This window comes from Haliaeetus leucocephalus, unplaced genomic scaffold, assembly GCF_000737465.1.
Source record: "Haliaeetus leucocephalus isolate CR32 unplaced genomic scaffold, Haliaeetus_leucocephalus-4.0 Scaffold566, whole genome shotgun sequence".
NCBI lineage: Eukaryota > Metazoa > Chordata > Aves > Accipitriformes > Accipitridae > Haliaeetus > Haliaeetus leucocephalus.
The window spans coordinates 4,567,565-4,587,218 of NW_010973002.1; the positions used below are offsets into that span (position 1 = coordinate 4,567,565).

The window sequence follows — 19,654 nt, forward strand, 5'->3', positions numbered from 1 at the left end:
CTGAACTGGGACACCAAGACCAAATGTCTTCCACTGAAAAATTTCCCTCAGACCACTTGAATGACTGCTACCTAGTTTTACCTGGACTAGAAGTAAAAATGGGCAATCAAGAAACAAAACAGTGTTTCCTGCGGAAATTTCAAAACCAACCACCTAAATGTACATAGGAAATTCAGGATATTTTAGCTGATCTCTTCGGCATGGTACATGTAACAAGTGGTAAACTCTCAAAGTCAGGGGCAGCTAACTGAAGCTGCATATATTAGTGTGCAGTTATTATAATACAAGAAAACTAACATAAACTTATGAATAATTACCCTGAAAAGGCACAGTGTTACAAACTAGATGTCAAATTCTATTTCATATTCATGCAAAATTAAGACTGAATTTCTGAGGAACATCTCATGAAGAACAACCTAGAAAAACTTTCATCCCACAGCCAACGCTTTAGCTGTAACAACAGGAAAATGTCATCTCACTCCATTTTATGTCATTATTAGTTCTATGTATTGCCTTAAATGTTTCAGGTATTTAAACAGAGATTTTCTTTTAGTGTTACCCAATGTTTACTTTGCAAATTGCTGTTGAAATACAGTGATACAAATGGCAAACCCATTAAAATTACAGCTACTAACTGGCCCGGTTTGTCAAGCTGTATATGAAATGCAGCTATGTATAATTCTACTAGATATGCTTTTCTTTATTCCTGTGAGATGAAATGGTTGGATTTTATACAAGTAAAGGGAATAGGATTAGACACTGTGGTTTCTGGTTCTAGTTCATGTATATATCACATATATCTGACAGTCTATCTAGATGCTGAGTATGCATGAATTTGTGACAAATGTGATGCTTTCTGAATCACACACTGAAAAAGTCAGATGGAATTTTATAAGAGGTTATTTTTGTTCTGCAAGTGCTTTGGAGCAGCCAAAGAATTCGGTAAAAACCTTATCTTGATTAGGATTGGGAGAGGGGTGTTAAACAAAATTTACAGAAAATAGAGCCTTTGTAGCTTAATGCTAACACAGAATCTTAGCCCTTTTTTTCTGCTTAATTATATATTTTATTTCCATTTAAGAGTCCTTTAAAAAAATTGTCAGGGTAGGAAACTGTTCTGAATGTCTAACCAAATGAAGAAGAAATTTTTTTTAAAGCATCAAAATGTCAGTGTTAAACTATGAGCATACTACACATTTTGTTATCAAAAATCCTATCACTGCTGCAGCTCTTCAAAGACGGATCGTGCATGATAGCGCCAAGAGGCAGAAAACACAAGCCCTACTGAACACTGAATTTCTAACACACATATGGATTTACTTCACTCCGAGTTTCCTGAATGAGCACTATGGTTGTAGGCTTTTTCAAGCACATCTACTATAGCTCAATCATTGGCATGTGTAGCAAAGCTAATACTCTGTAAAGCTACAGATGATAGAAATTAAGCTACCTGTCCCTGAAGTGGATGTGGAGGCATTAAAGAGGAAGGGAATGACTTAAGTGAAAAGAAATGTAGGTAACTTTTCCTGACTGAATGCAACTAATGTTTCAAGACCTGTGTGCAGAAATTCCCTGCTTTGCACTACAAAAAGAACTTGATATGAATGCTTCCTGCAAGAAATATCTATGTGATAACTTGACTTTCACAATGAAGACTTCAAGCACACTGAAAATGAGCTAAGAAACAAGAAGCCTTGCAGCAGAGATGTTTCAGCAGATAGAAAGTTTGTACCGTAACTCCTCATGGCTGGAATAGTTAATAGTAAGGAAGACTGACTATAAAGTTTGAAAGTTACCAATGCCTTATACCGTGCTCAGGTTGTGGCATGTGTATGTGAAGGTGGAGAGGAAGGATGTGGAAATACATCTGAGAGAGAGATTGTTTAGTTAAAGACCTTTCTGCAATCACTGCAGTTGCTGAAACTGGAAATGATACTTGCCCTGCTATTTACATTTATCTGGAACCTACCTCAGAGAGGCAAAAGAGTAGTATGAATAATGATTCTAAAGCATTTTTAAAAGATATTTATAACTTACTTTTGCTTTACCTGTCCCTTCCCCTGCTAGAGAACCTCTTCACTCCTCATCCTCTGTTTCAGTCCTTCTTCCTCCAGAAACCTCCCAGCATCTGCCTAATGGTCACTGGATCACAGTTCTGCTGACCAGAGATGCTGCTCGCAGTCTGACACACCCTTCCATTTTTCACACCCTGCATATTTATCTGAGTTATTTCTCCTTGTTAAATAATTATTGTAAACTCTGAAGTTGTCTTAAATATACATCCACTGATAACTATATGGCAATATAACAGAGAGCCCAAGCTACTGCTTTGGGATGGATTCTGTCAAAGCATCCTAGAGCTTGTTCCCTCTCTCCCCCCCCACACACACGTACACACATTTGAGATTTAACTTAAATTCAGCTTCCACAGTGGAATTCTGGTTTCACTCCTAAAAGGAATTAAAAATATACTTAATCTCTCATCCTGCTCTGGATTCGCTGCACAACTGTTGCCATCATAAAAATCAAAATCAGTCCTCCTAGGGTTACCACATTTCTGTACCAGAGATACTCTACTTATTCTCTGAGAATAGTTCAAAAATGCAGTCTGTCATCTACCTGTTGACGGAAATTTTGACCTGCGATGATCCTTTGATAGCAGTGATTGTATTCTATATGTCTAATATCCTGGACAACAAGCTAAAAAGTTTAAACTGATTCTTTGCCCTTTCTTTAAAGACCAGAGGTTGGGCTCAACTGTTCTTGGATGGAAGTTAAACCAGTATGTATTTCAGATGGATACATTTCAACACAAATCTGGAAAAACTACTACATTAAAAAAAAAAATCCAGTCCTTTAATATAAGTTGTTATAAAACTGAGAAGTAAATAAAATCTAGTCAGCTAACAATAGTGTAGCTATACGCAGTAAGCAAACTGATTAAGAAATCTGTGAAAAATAACATAGGAGACTACAGACCTCCTCAGTGATACTGCAATTTAATAGAACTTGTGTATTGCAGAGCAAATTCCTGTGCTTTAGCTTTAAAAGCATTCAGAGTCTCACGCTCTTCCACTTATGCCAGAGCAAACATGTTTCCATCACTGGTTTGGGTTTTTTTTTGTTCCCTGGCATGAAAATAGAAATTAAATATTTTCCTGAAGTGTTGCAACCTCTAAAAATTGTGTGTGGCATTTTACTGTCACTTCCAGCAAGAAGTCTGTCGTTTCCAGAGACAGTTTATGCCAGCAAATACTACCGCATAAGTTTGTAATACTTTGCTCCTGACCGTGAGCAGTACAGCTTCCCAGGTGCCACGCTCATAGCTCTCACCTCTCACTCCTACAGATGTCCTGGTGATCATTCATCACCTCCGTGACTTCCACTAAGAAGCAAAAGGTCCTCAGCGTGCTTCTCAGCTGCTGTTTCATCTCACCATGACTAAAGAAGCGAAGGTGTGCACATCATCTCCAAGGAACGACCTCTAATGAATGGCCTGTCAGCCACGTCTCTCGTTAAGGAACAAAGGAGAAAAAGTTTGCATGGCTGACGTCTCTTCCATAAATCCCGCATACAGGAAGTGTGTAAAAGTGGGCTACTTTAGGAAAAAATATGTACAGTAAGCTTCCTTTGTTTTTACTGCTATTTTACAGCTGTATCAGAGATTTGTTCTGTCAAAGGCATTTCCAGCTGCTTTAATCTACAATGCCTGCCACAGAGGGTACCCAGAATATCAGCTTTTCATACTTTCTTGCCTACCAATGTGGTTTACAAATAAGTTGTGAAGGGGATGTGATCTTTAGGCTGCAGTGAGATGAATAGTTCAAAGGATCGTCACAAATCATTGCTTAAACAAAAAACACGGAATTCACTTGGGCTTGCATTGGCTTCTCTGTTGTGTTTAAATAATTCCAGTAGGAGAATTTATCAGCAATAATAATAAATAATTTTAGAGGCTATTAATTCTGACCCGAAAAGCCTCTTTCCAGGCAAGAACAAGAAATGTGGATAGTACAAGTACCCACTGTATGCAGAATATTTAACACCTTTCAAGTTTTACCTGCCAATAGTGATCTAACTTGTAAAGCTATTATAAATCAAAGCCAATTTTCAGAAAATACTCAGTAAAAAAATTCCAAGTAAAAATTAATAATTGAATGCCTAACAGAGTTACTGATGGTGGTGGTCAGCCTCTAATAAAAATGCAGCACCCCTACTTCTGTACAAAGAATTCACCTGAAGGTTTGTAAAAAAACCAAGTAGATATGTGAGGTCTGCATTAAAAATAAATAACTTTGTACTCAAAATGAGAATCAGAAAAAAATCAGACTAAGTCAAGCTGAAGCCTGAATAGAATAATATATTCAGAAGAAATAGTTTGATTCAGTTACTCTCTTAAACTAACTTTTATGACAGGCATTCAGAATCTCTGGGTCTCATAAAGCATACATTAGACACCCTAAAGGATCTCAAAATCTTAGTGAAACAGTGATGTGTGGGTAGTTGGTAGGGGGAATGGAGGGAGGATAGCATGGATTAGATGTGGATTAGAACTTGTTTTTAGAAAAAACTCATAAATAAAACACTTAGGCCCAGATTCAAGTCTCAGATATGTGGCATATATCACCAGATGCTTGTAAAAAATGTTACTGCACTTTCAGACCTAACCCTGAGTACTCTATTAATTTAACTTGACGTTTGTTTTACTATTTAATGGATTAGTGTGTGAAAATGCTTGTGCAACTGCCTTGTTATGTTTGATCATGCAGTTTCCAGGAGTTCATGGGCAAATAGAACAATGTGTAGTTGGTTGTAATGCATACAGTTACAGGAAATACAACTTTTATGTGCAGAATTCAAGCCTTATTTTTTAAAAGTTTCATCATTTGCTTCTGACCACATTTTAGCAATACATAGCATTTCAGCTTTCTTCTTGGATGTAAATGATCTTTATGTTAGAGGCCACCATGGAGCTGTGTTAGAACCTGGTGTTTATTCAAACAAGCAACACATGAATATTTCTTCTTCAGAGAGGTTTCCTGTCCATCTTGGGAGCTAAATTCTATCAATCAACACGTGATGTGTTTTTAAAGTGAAAATGTGAATTCTGCTTTAGTTACAGAATTCCCATCAAATCCATATGTGTGTGTGATTAAGTCTGGGGAGAGTGAATAGTATTAGTAAATTGTATATGGTACTATTCCACTATTTACATTTAACATACGTGTATATATATACATAAAATGTTTCATATTCTGGCAAATAAGAAGGCTTTGCATAATGCTGGCCTTTGGCAACACAACAGTCGTTAGGAAATGCACAAAATGAGGTAAGGTCTTTAAAGATTTGACTTTATGGTAGTTCATTAACTTCACAATAATTTTCTATGTTCCATACGTTGTATCTTTGTTTACAATTTTAATCTGGTCTAGTACCAAGGAAAAAATATCCTCTGTTAAAAAGGAAAAAAAAATTATCTGAGGGACCAAATTCTGTATTTGATGAGTTGGCAGATTACCACTCCTGAGCTTTCTATCCTTCCTGCTGCAAGTAATAGCAGTCTGGGACTAATCTAAAATATTCTGTTGTGCCTGCAGTGATGCCAAGGAACTATGTCTCAGTTGAACAGTTTCACCTTCCACTGGTCTAAACATCAAGCTCTGTGGTTGATGGCACAGGGCCACCTCAGTGCCATGAAAGGACAAGAATAGGACAAAATGTCTGCCCTTTAGTGTGAAGAGATTTTTTCCTTTTTTGTGGCCATGGTATTGATATGCTAAATGTTGCATCGCCTCCCTGCCCAGAGATGAAACACCGTTGCACTTTCCAGATCCAGAGATGAAGTCTCTGTACCTCAGTAAGGGAAGAATATCTATTTTCTGCTCTGATCATCCAGATTCATGTTATCACACTTGTTAACTTTTTTTTCTAGCATGAATGTGCCTAAAATTAGGAACTTAGTTGCTTCAAGTCCCTGTCAATGAAGGAAATCACGTACCTCCAGTCAGTTCTTCTGATCTTAGGTGGACTGACTCCTGCTCTAGTGATGCACATGGCTCTCTAATGGTTATATAGGCAAGCAACGGTGGTCAGGGTGCTGCTTTAGCTGTTTCAGTAATTTGTCTAAAATTAGGTATGTGAAGCTGGACAAGTGAGTCTTCAGAGAACTGTTGTTATTCTGAACTGAAAGTATGTAAATGTGCAGTTTTTATCTAATTTCCCTATTTCTTCTCTAGTTTGGCCACTCAAGGAAGCTGTGAGCTTGTCAGCTAGAAAGCCTACAATTCTTTATGCATAAAAGAGCTTGATTAAAGTGTAATGTCAGTTGGTCCATTCCTTCAAAACATAGACCACTGAAACAGCTGACTTTCATGAATTGCCAGAATTGATGGGGTATACCACGTAAAAAGTGCATTCACCAGCGCAGCTGGTAGTACATTACAACCTCATTCCCTCATCTTGTGGATAGCCTAAGTATATTTATCTGGAACTGCACTAAGTGACTAAGCATGCAGACCCTTGAATGCTTTGGGATGAGAAACTCCCAGCCCTCACTCCAGTCCCATCCCCACTGGCCTTGTGCCTTGGGGTGGTACCAGGATGGCCTTTTTGATCATATATTTTGATGACCTCTGCAGAAAATATCACAGAGTCAACAACGTGTAACTCTGAGTCCTAAACAGTCGTGCAAAATATACCAATTAAAGTATAATGTGCTGTGCCTGTGAGATTGTTTTGATTAAATCTTTCAATTTCTTTAGGGATGGTGAAGCTGCCAGAGGGGCTTAGGAGGTAAACAAGTCCTTTATTCCCAGTAGTGTCCTGCAATCTGCTCCAAAATGTTATAACTGGCAAATTTCAGTAGGTTAATAAGGCGACTCGGGTAAGCAGTTTAAATTAATAGGTGAATAATAGGTTGGCAGCATGGTATATTAATGATTTTACAGTGGAACATATCATATTGAGGAGATGAGCTTCTAGGAATAACAGATTGCTTTCCCCAAACCAGGAAACAGACATATTTTTGGTTGATATTATGAAAGGACTATACCTATTTTGGTACAGCCTGGGATACAGGGGAAGGACACAAGTTAATGCTAACATCTGTGTGGAGGTGATGTTTAATTTGAGTGCCCAAAGCATAGGCAGTCTGATTTCTTTACAGCCAGATTTACATGCAGATATAAGGAGAGACCCCTAAGAAGCCCAGAGTCTAAAATCTGCTACAAGGAGACAATGCCATCGCCAATACTTCCTTAATTTTTACACTACTGTACTGTGGTAATGGAACCAGGTTGGTACCATTAGCTCCTATACAAATAAGAGGAATGAAGAGTCATAATGTGTAAAGGCTGAAAATTCTTCCTGGGCCCAGACTGAGAAGATCAAGGGAAGAATGAGAAGCAGCAGAAAACAATTTTTTGCCTGGATGAATTACTGAAGTTGTATACTAGTGAAATCTCGCCTTTCTTATTGCTTTTCTTCCTGTGTGGTCAGGACAAAAAGTAGTACTGTCCAGCTACCACAGCAAGGAATGCCAGGAAGAAATGCAACATTCAGAAAATATGAATATTTTGTAAGTTTCATAAAAATGTAGAGAAATTTTATAGCTTTACTTTTCTTTTCTTGATAGTTACAGGCCAAATTCTTTTCTGATATGAAAGATCTAAGCTACACTTCAGTTAATGAAACAAGGCCAGCAGATAATGAAACAAGACCAGCTTTTCCCAGCAGAAAAATCACATCTCATCTCTGTTTTACTGCCATAACAGCAAAATTAGAGGAAATGCAACGGACTTTCCCTAACATGTACCAGCCATACTTAGCCATTCAGATGGCTCAATATTTAGCCCATGAACCACTCTGTTCAGTTCACTAAATACTTATTCTGCTAAAGTCTGATTTCTTGCAGGGTGGTGTTCTCCCCCAGCTCCTCCTCTTGCAATTGAAAGATCTGACTTTACACATTACAGGTTTGGAGCAGTGTCTTTTGAGGGTGGGGGGAGAGCAGGGGGGATTGGATAACTGCCCAATTTTGTATGATAAAAGTGAAATTCTCTTCTGTCTGCAGGAAAATCCCCAGGGAACAACGTATGAAACCCAAACTTAAATAAAATCATATCCTGTTTGCAAACATCATATTCCCTTTGCTTCTCAGTAATCTGGACCCATAAACCCCAGCACAGCTTGAGAGCCCATTCCTCATCTAAACAAATGCCATAAGCCCCTTTATACTTTTACAACCATGTCAGAAAATAATATTGACTGCCAATAGTGATGTGATTGGAGTTGCCTCCTCTGAGCCATAAAAGAAGCAGTCTGTTATCAATTTCTCTAAATGCATCAAGGGAATTATGGGTCGGTTCAGTTCCAAGTTATAAATGACAATTCAAAAGCCGCAGAAGTGTTTGAAGCTGGGAGCCGATGATGACATTATCATAAAAGCCTGCTCTTCCTTGCTTTTGTGGGTTTTTTTGCCTATCAACTAGACAAAAAAATATGGCTGAGAAATGACTTCAAGATTTCTTCACACAGCAGCAGGTCAAACAGGCAGGAAAACAATCACTATTTTTAGTGACAGACTGAGGCAAGGAGATGAAACTCACTCCCATTAAAAGTAGATTTCTGTTTCTCTTATTGTCATTTTCACAGTACAATGGAAGAGGAGGAATTGCAATAGATGGATGCATTGATCAAATGAGCAGCTATAGCTCTAGTGGCTGTTTACAGGTGAAAAATTGTGGAATGGTCTGATAATCTGCAGAACCGAAAAGTAATTTATGATTATTCTCCCCATTTGGTCATTTCACCTGCAATCTACCCACCTCTCCTGGAAAACTTTTCACATTCCAAACCTCTGACCAGCTGCAAGAAAAGACCTCTTGTTATTAAAACTGCTGGCCCTAGAGCTGCTAGTCTTTCTCCAGTACAAGGAATTTCATACCCCTGGTACTAGAATTCTTTAACAACAGTTGGTTCTGGAACAATGTTAAGCTTGAAAAAAGAAGAAAAAGCATTATTGCAAGAGGGAGGTCCCACAGTTCAGCAGATGTTATACTGCTGACCCTGGATAGTCCTCTGATAAAAAATTAACCGTCATTGAAAGAAAACCTGTTATGGGCAAATTTAGGAGGTTAGATTTAGACAGCTTTTTTTCTCTGTGAGATCTCTTCAGTTTGGCTGTCAGTATGAAACAGCATTGTGATCTTGGATAAGGTAGCTAATTATTACTTAGATAGTTTCTTATAAAACTATAAAGTTTATTGTTTGATTTCTTCTGAAAGCCTAACATATACCAAGCCAAATTCACCAATAACCCTGACATAATCAGTCGCTATCACTACTTGAAAGAAAATTCATATGGATGAAAAATGTTTAGGAAATCAGTAAACAGTATCCTTATATGCATTTTGCACTGGTACAAAAGATTTAGAGCCATGATGGAACAGGATCAGAAAATATTAGTTATGGACACTGCCTCTTGTTTGCTTTCCAAAATTCTTAAAAAAACCCTTTCTTTAACTGTAAGTAATGTCCAAAGAAGAGGATCTCTGCTCTTGACTGCAGGTTATTGATGCTGTCAGAATAAAGATAACAACAAAATCAATAACATAGTAGAATTCAGGGTTACAGAGGTTAGTTGGACCTTTGTTTGTGAACAATGCAAGCCATACCAAACTCATATCAATACAGTCTTTATAGCCCACCAGCTGATTATGTCTTCAATGCCTATAAAGTCCTAGGTTCCAGTCCTTGCTCCAAGAGCAGTTTCCATTTTGTCCAGTGATTCCTTCACATGAAATATATAAGTTGTTTGTGGAGCAGAGGCTCAGAGCTAGGACTTCACATTATTTATGAATGTATGATAGGTAGATCATAGCCTTAGATACATAGGCTTTATCCTACTTATGCTCTGTCTTACTGGTCCAGTGGTCTTTCCAACAGTGGCACAGCTTCAGTGCGTGGTGTGAGGGTCCCCATCCAGAAACAACCTATGACCTCCTCAGTGGTAACAACACCCGCTAAGACATGGGGATCCTGATATTAATTCCAGCCTGGCAGTGGAGAGAAACGAGCTGAGGTTTCCCATCCCCTGTGTGAGTAGTCTAACCACTAATCTATTTAATCTATTTAATAATATTTAATAATAGAAGAGCTGCATAATAACAGCCAGCAAGGTCCCCATATGGTTAGAAGACAATAGGATCAAAGAGCTGAAAACCATCGTTCAAGAAGCAGCCATAAAGTCTCCTGCAAGAATGGAATTATTTTTTTTCTTAATACTTTCTCACTGTATTCTTTAGCAAACAAGTAAGCAAGCAAGCAAGCAAATAAATGAGAACAAAAATTAAAAAGATTAATTCTTCCATCCCTCCTTAAAATCTTTGCATGAACAAATCTTTCTGCTTTACATTGATTATTGCTTTATAACCCTCAATTAAGTTGAAAGCTACTAAGTAGCAATGCTTCTTTCTTTCTGCCATCATTTTTGAAAGTAAACTTAAGAATTGTTTTCCACACAGTTTGAAGCAGCTCCCTTTCCCAGAGCTCATCTTAACCAATAGACAGCTAAATATCACTGAAAGAGAGCTCCTAATCTGATTATTTACCTTGAAAAAGGTCATAACCCATTCCTTTAAAAGAGCCCCACAGCAAGCCTGACAATAATAATATGTAGAAAGGCAAACCAACTAGAAAAAAAATAAATAAAAGATCCATTTCTACAACATGTTCTTTAATCCAATTTCCATGATTTTAAATAAGAAATAAAGCAATAGACTCAAAAAAGTGTAGATAAATTTAGATGCTTAAAAAAATGAAGTTACACCGAGCATTTCCAACTTGTGTTAGCTTTAGAATGGACAACATATTTTCATTAGTAGAAGGATTTCAAAGCACATCTCTCTTCATGATTTTCTAATACCACAATAACTTGTTTCATAGGACAATTTTATACTTCAATTTTCAAAGCATACCACAGTCCTATTTACTTTCCAAAGTCCTCAAAAAGATTTGTCAAGAAATTTTACATCAGCTCCTCTTTACTCAGAAGCCTGAACAACATCCTTTCTCAACTTTATTAATCTCTTGTTCAATTTGCTCTAAACTTCTTAATAACTGCAACAACAGTGTGAAAAATTACTTTTCTTTATACAGAATTATGTGCGTATATGCATGTGTGTGTGCATATGTGCACACAGTAATGCACAGAGGTGCATGCGGACTTGCATATCTACATGTCAATGTGTAATGTTAGCTGATCCACATACAGAAATGACCCCCAAGTTACAAAATTAGCAAGTTGCTAGTCACCAAGTTCCAAATTTTAGGCAGAATCCTCAGCAAGCTAAGTCCACGGTAGAGGAGCTGGAATGATTACCACTTCCTGATTCTTTATTCCTTAACTCATAGTTCAGAAATCCTCAAAAATTACTAAATACTGAAAGCTAAAATGGAATTTTTCTTTTTCATGTGTTAAAACCTTACAAAATTAGTAGTTCTTCTGTCAGGTGTCTTATAATAAACCCCCCCACTATCAACAAGACTAGTATGGTATGGAATTTATCCTTCTGAAGGATAAAAGTAAATAAAACTTTAGAAGGTTGCACTGGAAGTTGACCTCCAGAGATTGTGGCTTTATTCCTGCATACTCAGAAACAGTGAAAGGGAACTAACATATATATGTGACACCCAGCCAGCCCATCAATATCTAGTAATATCATCATTTCAATTTGATATTGCTGACATCAGTAAATGATGGACCCAGCTGGACCAAAAGTGTGGAATACTTTTGTGGGAAAAAACCCTGTATGTGAAAAATCATTTCGCCCTGGTATTGTCTTCACTAGAATTTAATAGGAGCATGATACCAACATCAGTAGAAATTCTCCATTCTACATGTTTTTCAATAATTTAGATTAATTCTTTTACCTAGTGTTGCTTTTGTCTGCAGATTTTTGTCTACTGTGTCCTAATACACGCAAGCTTGTGTTTCAGAATGAATCCATTTCGAAACAGGACATAAAAATGCTCAAATAATTTATTAGTTTAACAACACTCAAGTTATTAGCTAGCAGCTAGTGAGCACTTCTCGCGCTATATGTCAGCTTTGGTAAATTTTTTGTCCTTTCTGAGAAATTTAAAGCTATATTTTCTTTTCATCAGTACACAAAGCAGCTTCTCCAAAGCTCATTTTCCTATAACAATTGCACCCATGTTACTTTCCTCAAAAGCAGAGCTTATGTAAAAAAACAAAGTGGGACAACTAAGAAATGTGCACATTATCACAAAATATGTTCCTATCTAACTGTTCCGTATGCTTATTGTAATGTACTGTCTCCTGTGTCTTTGAAAACACAGTATGGTAATGGCTCAGGTTTCATCTCTACATTTTTTATCTGCTTCTGAAGACTTTGAACTGATAACGCAATAGTGCTAAAGAATTCATGAATGAATACATATGTTGCGTGCTGTCCCTCTTGCGAAAAAACAAACATCTACTTACCCCAAGTCCCCCACAAGGCAACAGGGAAAAGAGTTTTTGAGACACATTTCCTATATATTAAAGAAAAAAAGAAACAGTAAGCATCATTTATCAAAAAGATATTTAAATACTGGAACAGTAATCACTCTTTACTGTAATTCAGATTTTGGTATCACACAATGAAAATGCCATATATTAGAAAAAAAAATATTAATAGTTCTTAGAAAACAAATCAGCCATGGGACATTTAAGGTACTCTTTTGGAACCGTGACAAATCTTAAGATTGTAAGCAGTACTTTCAGAGAGTATAATGATTGAATCTCTACAGAAAGTCACTCTGAACTAGGGCGACTAATCATCCCGATAACTGTAGCTGATAAGCAGCTTGTCTAAGCTAGTCATCTCAGCTTCTTCTACAGCCAGCGGAGTGAGGTAGAAACCTCTACCCAACCTAGATGACTGATGGGATGAATTACACTTGAGAAATGCCTGTTTCTTTTCACTGACAACAGAGGCAACCTCATTAAGCTTACATGAAACTGATAACTAATTTCTTAACTTCATCTCTCAGAAAAAGTTTCTCCTTTGAAAATCGGAGCCTTAGTCCTCCTATTTTTGCAAAAATGCTGTTCTCTTCACTTACATACCATCAATGAATACATTAATATTTTAAAAACATAAAATAAAATACTACTTGTTTCAGTATTACTCAGTAAATACATTCTACTAAAGGGAACAAAAAATTAATAGGCTTTAGAATCTTAATTTCTAGCTTACTCTGCTCTATACATTAGATAATGTGATAGGGTTTATCTTAATATTTATACTCACTCTTTATTCATTCATGTTTTCTTTTTTTTGTACCACTAAACTCAGTGTTTGTCTTGATAAGGACAATATGAAAACCGGGTAAGGATCTCAGGATTTGGTGCAGTTCCTATCCCAGTGTGTAATCTGATCCTAAGGCAGCTGTGGGAGAGAACATAAGCTTTTCCCCTGCCGTATCACAGAACTGGCTTTGTAACTTTGCCATCTGGAGGAAACGTTAGATAGTGAATCACTCAAGTAACCTAGAGGAGCCACCCATTGTTATAGAAGGGGTGAACGCTGCAGTTACTCATGTTTAGCAGGTGCCAATGAAATGCATAAAGACAATTATAAGCCATCATCTTTGAAGTATGAGAGATCAGACTGCAAGGTCTGAGACTAAGAAAGTACTTTACACTTCAAGTAAAATCCAAGATGCATTTTTAACCAACTAGAGGCCTTTGATCAGTTTGCACAGTGTGCAAGAGAAGGCAAACAAAACCTCCTGTGGAGCTACCAGGGGAAATGCAGGTGCAGCAGCTATGCAGAGTATTCTCATACTGTGAGTCCTAATGGCCTCAGACATGCAAGGAAATGTTGGCTGGAGGAGATTGTCAGAGCAGAGGTACAGAAGGATTTTCCAGATCTCTTGCTAAGCAGATCCGGGGACCAATGCAAACAGCAATTTTTCACTTTTTACAGTGCGGAAGATCAAAAAGTCTTGAGCAGATAACTAAAGAATTAGTGCTGTTCAAGTGCCAGGAGACATTAATGGAAACATAAGGTGTAATTTGAGATAAAGAAGGCATTTTTAGAATATTGAATGACTAGATGTTTTTTCTTAAATTCCATTGCAGAGTTGGGACATAAGAGAGAACAGATGAATTCTCATTTATCTCCCTGCAGCCGGGCACATTGTGCATGGTAAACACTATTAAAAACAACAAACACAAAGTAAAAACAGAAAAGCAGATGGTGAGGAAGGACACTAAAATCAATCAACAGATAGTTCTAAAACTGGGGGAAACAAGGGGGAAACAAGCACAAAGCCTTTTCAGTGTATCAAGAAACTTGCCAGGATACTCACTTCTTACTGTACAATAGTCAAAAAAAGCAGATAACAGACTTTGCAGAACAAGAAAAACATTGAGATTTCACGAAAAGAACAGCGGGGAAAAGTTTCACTAAGAGAGAGTGAAGCCATCACTTAGCTAGCCTCGCAAAAAGAAAAGAGCTCACAACACTCTGCCATAAATGAAAATCAGTAGCAAACCCTGAAAATGAATTGAAGTGAGAATTTCCCATGATCTTTGGAGTTGATGTCCTAGCAGAACTTGGTAAATAACAGCCATTTTCCAGTAACACCCTTCCACACTTCAGGATACCTCCAGCATAATAATAAAAAAGATAATGGGATACTTCAAGTAAGATAGAAGACAGATTTTAAACAATCATACTTTTCTTGGCTTTGCATCAGGACAGAATTTGCAGTCACCAGAAAATCACTTAAGAAAAAAGATCTTTCAGATAAGATTCAGTACAACAATTTACTGGTAGAGCTAGAAAAATTACCCAACATTTGTATTTTAAAATTTCAACCCACAAAGGCAGTAGAAGCTAGTTAGACAAATTGCTGAGGCACCCATCACTGACTGAGGTCAGGGCCCCCACAGAAGTCAGAGAAGCTGCTTAGGAGGTTGACAATTGGGGACTGAGAGTCTGATGAGCAGGAAAAGTGATTGGTGAAAACTCTCTTTCAAAAAGATAAATTTAAAAGTGTGTTCAAGTGTGAAAAGGTGCAGTTTGAGGAACCTGTTTTCGGTATCATCCCTCTAGAATGAAGCCATTTCTGCTAAGTGGTCATTTTTTCACTAACTTGAAATTACAATTGCACAGATACTCTGTGAATGTATCGTTTAGTTCTATTCTAAATACTGCCCAACTATCAGGGATTTGTTGACAGTATATTTCTCACTTTTACAAATCTGTAATTATTGGAAACTTGATTTTTAGAAACACTTTCTTAATTATGGTTGGAGAGGGAAAAAGCAAACAAATTTGTAAGACCTGTTTGATAACTGTTCTGCCCTTGAGCTTATTCAAAGAGATTTGAAAGATGGTATTCTGTCACATGAAACCGTAATGTGATGTGACATACTCTGTATATTAGTTTCCTTCATGTCAAGACAATGTAGTGCAACATAACATGTTGCTTAACACACCACACTGAAATACGATCAGTTAAGAGCTCAACTACACAATAGTGTAGAACTTGAAGTAATCATTTGCAATTGCTGCATTTGTAGGCCCTGATGCAGGGAAAACAAAGCCAAGAGTTCAAGCCAGTTTATACTCTGAAACCATTAAGAATATGTGAATGATAAGTTTGTGCATAATTCTCACTGATTTCAGTAGTTTACAGCTGTTTCGCTTTGCAGTCTTCAGAAGAGATTTTTTTTTCCTGAACAGGGACACTGAAATAAGCCTTTATTGACAAGTAGCACATTTCTAGCCCTAGTTGTACTTAAATTTCATTCCTTCAAGTGTTTCTTTTCTGTTTGAAAGATACAGAAGCTGCTTGTTAGGAAAAAACAACAACAACAACAAAAAACTTCAGACAAAGCAGATGTAGTCTTCTGAACAGGGAGAGGGAACAAACGCTTTTCTGGAGCACAAGTGGAGAACAAATGGTGCCTCTGTCTTTTTGGGTGGGTAGAGGAGTAAGGACAGGAGTGGTTAGGTCCTCCTTTTCATTAGGATGCAAAGCCACAATTTGATGGAACAATTTCTGTAGAAGAAAAATGCACTTTCATTGAAATAGAAATGTTTTATGAGATGATGTTGTTATTGATGACATTTTTTATGAGAAACATTTCCTTTAGATATTTCTCCCTTGCAACACATCATTTTGAATTTCTATACTATAACAAGATGTAAATTTTAATGTCAGGATTGGTTAGGTTCAACCTCACTGACCTGGGGACAATGAAAGGTGGAACAGTCATGCTGCATTTCGGCAAAACGTAAGAGACAATTAAGTTCCTTTATACAAGAGTCTGGAAGCCCAAATGATTACAGCTTCCAACCAAAAAGCAGGCACATGCAAAAGCATGTGAGAAGGGTGTTTCATTGACTGTTGTCTTGGTAAAAGGCCATGTGAGATGCAGCAAGAAAACATCCTAGAAACAGAGACAGAAGAGGGCATTAAGCCAAGGATACACTCAGAATATATGCTAGGAGTGTGATCTTGATATAAACTTAGAAAGTAAATGTTTTGGACTAAGTGTCAAATGAAAAAGGCAAAGAGTGTCAAGTAAAGAACTGTGGGCAAAGAAATGGTTTTCTGAGATTGGGTAAACAGCTTTTTGCATTCTTTATACATGGGCAGAAACACAGCAGATACCTGGGTCCGTTCCTTTTTTCATCTCATAGCTGCAACTACACACTGCATCCCATATGCTGGTCAACCACTGAGATCCAAGATGGGAACAATATTTTATATCAATGTGTGCTATATTAAATAATGTGAAAATTAAAATGAAATGAATCAAAACCAACAAAATTTAAATGAAATGCTTGACTCTATCAAAATGGAACATTTTGACAATGTTGATGAACTCAAATCAAAAAGCTTCCAAATTTTCATTTTGCAGGAATTTAGAGTTTTTTCTTGGAAACACTTTTTGGTTTGAATTTGTCTTTTTTTTTTAAGGGGGATTTCCTACCTTGGAAATTCAAGCTCCTGAGAGTCTATCATACTGTAAGTATTTTTCAGTTTTGATGTTGCCTTGGCTAAGAAGATGTATAAACTTAGATAACATTGTGATCAAGACATTTCTCTTATCTACAGTTATGACTCACTGAAGCAACAGTCTGCCTTACAGAAGAAACTCTTAGCGATAGTTTCCAAAGCAGAATAATTGCTATGTATTAGTAGAACTGTGGCAGCAATTTCTTTTGATGGCTAGTATTGTTTTTGTTTGGGTTGGGTTTCATTACATTTAGGGAAAGCTCCACATCTTAGAATAAGTGTTATAAAAATAGCTGCAAATTAGAGTGTTGCATCCAGTGTGCTGGGACATAAAGGGCAGGACTTCACTCATAGATTATTTCCAAAATGCACTACTTTTCTCTGTGTTACCTTTCACATTCTCTGTAGCAGGTCTGACAAGTGGATCTGCTTCATCTTACACTCATGGCTGAGCTCAATTCAACCCTACTTTTCTATTATAAAAAGCATACACTGAGCATTGGCTGTGCATGAAGATATTTGATGTGAAAATCCTGTCAGTTTTCTGCTGTTCTGTACATCCATAGGTCCATTTAATATTTTAATATGTTTTTTTTCCCCCCCGTTATTCAGATAGATGTCATATCCTGAATAATGGGAAAGCATTAAAATAAAGTTCACTTATTAGCAAGACTTAGGCATGGTATCTGTACTTAGTGTGGCTGAAATAATTGAAATAAAGCAAATGAGAACAGCAAACAAGCAATTCTGTCAAGCAAGTGTATCTTAAACTCCTGTTTTCAAATCAAAGAACACAAGGAGATAGACGACCAACTGTGTTCAAAATTGCCATTGACCTCCAATGGAGAACAAATACAGTAAAGGGTCAACACTTTGATGATTTTTGAAGCAGATGAGGAGAAACTTCTATTGCTGCTTTCCAGCCTGTGCATTTTGCTAATCTATATTTGGCTTCCATTGTAACATTCTCCTTCCACATAGCAATGCATTTGGAAAAAGTGAAGTTTTGTCACACTGCTTGCCAAGTATTTTAAACTGACACCAGCTATGACTAATGACAGTGCTGGAATGTGCTGTTCTCAGTAGAATAGAGGCCTGTACAGACCTAGGAGTTTCCTGGGGTCCAGCTTCTGTCTGTTCAGGGGGCTGGTGCCATACAGCAGTGAATGATGTTCAGAGTGAACCAGCTGTATTTCCTCCAGACTGGCTTTTCGACCTCGAATTCGCTGAAAGAAAACAGCAGAGGCCTACAATATTCCACTGACAATATTTAGGGAGAAAAAAAAAAAAAAGTAAAGGTCCGAAATAACATTTAGTATGATTAATAATGGGTTGAAATTGCGTCATGCAGGAATGTGACACTGATTTGTTTATTAAAGTAATGCTATATGAAAAACAAATGCGTGTGTGGTTTATCACAAATGCTTCACTTAAGTCTTAGCAGAGTTAACTTCATACAGGGTTTCACATACAAGAAAAAGAAAAGATTCTGCCCCTTTTCTACATTATATTAAGAGATACAAACTGAAAGGTGAAATATTTTTAAAGTAAGAAATCTGGCTAGAAAAATTCTAGTTTAAAGAGCAAAAACTTCTTCACACCTGTAAGCTGCAGATGTGTTCTGAATGAGGATTAATGTTTTTTGCATCACTACTAGTACTTGTGATTTATGCTGCTAGGAAGAACATGATCATAGTAAGGAGAGCCAGGGAGAAGAACAAAATTAAAGTTTAAATGCTTTAATAAAACATTTCTATATATTTTCATTTTTTTAATGTATGTTCAATATCTCCAGATCATTTCTGCTGTTACACATGCTGACTCGCTTCCTTACATTTTTGTGACTAAGTGGATTTTGTCTCTTTAATTGTTTCTCCAGCCTGTACCCTCCCCACTTAAATCAGTGTTAAAAAATCTGGGATGTCCTTCTATAAATCCATTGAAATTTAATCAGTTTAGGAAGGAAGGAAGATAGGAGAGAAAGAAGAAAAGGTAGAACTAACACTTTCTTATTCAGCAGATCTGCTCCTTGTATGTATTTGGAGTTACAGCTTGTCATAAAAATATTTACTTCTCTCCTTGTGCTCATGCTGCACAGCCTTTGCAGACACAGCAACATGAAGCAGATTTTGTTCAGGTTTGGGCGTAATAACCAGTACTGTCAACAAAGTTCTGGTCCCAAGATCATCTTTATTGTTGATATTGGATAACGTGGACAGAAAACAGCCTATTTTTAATGTCTTGGACTCTATTTGCAGATCAGATCCTTATGAACACCTGGGGCAAAACCTCTCACAACTTAGACTGTGGATCTGTCCGCCTGCCAAGGTCTCCAGATAAACAGGTTATCTAAACAGAAGTTACCTAAATAGACCATCCTATTTTTAATAGACTGATTAACCTGTTACAGAAATGCCACTCAATTCTCATTTCCTAGAGGTTAAGTTGTAATTGTTATTATATCCATCACCTACTCGTGCACATCAGAAAGCACTAACCTCTTCACTAGGAGAAGAAAGCAATATTAAAAATATTAAAGAGAAAGTGCACTGCAGAAGAAAGAAGCTGCCAAGGGGCGGGGGGGGGGGGGGGTGGGGAAAAAACCCAGCGC

General features: G+C 37.2%; 1 protein-coding gene across 1 annotated transcript in view; it reads right to left on the reverse strand.

Moving 5' to 3' along the window:
* The window catches only part of HDAC9 (histone deacetylase 9), a 281,586-nt gene that overhangs the window by 113,734 nt on the left and 148,198 nt on the right, over positions 1-19,654 (reverse strand). The window contains exons 15-16 of the mRNA XM_010577624.1: positions 18,149-18,269; positions 12,506-12,555 (exon numbers count right to left, since the gene is read on the reverse strand). Of these exons, the coding sequence (XP_010575926.1) occupies positions 12,506-12,555; positions 18,149-18,269 (171 nt within the window). The remainder of the gene's footprint in view (positions 1-12,505; positions 12,556-18,148; positions 18,270-19,654) is intronic.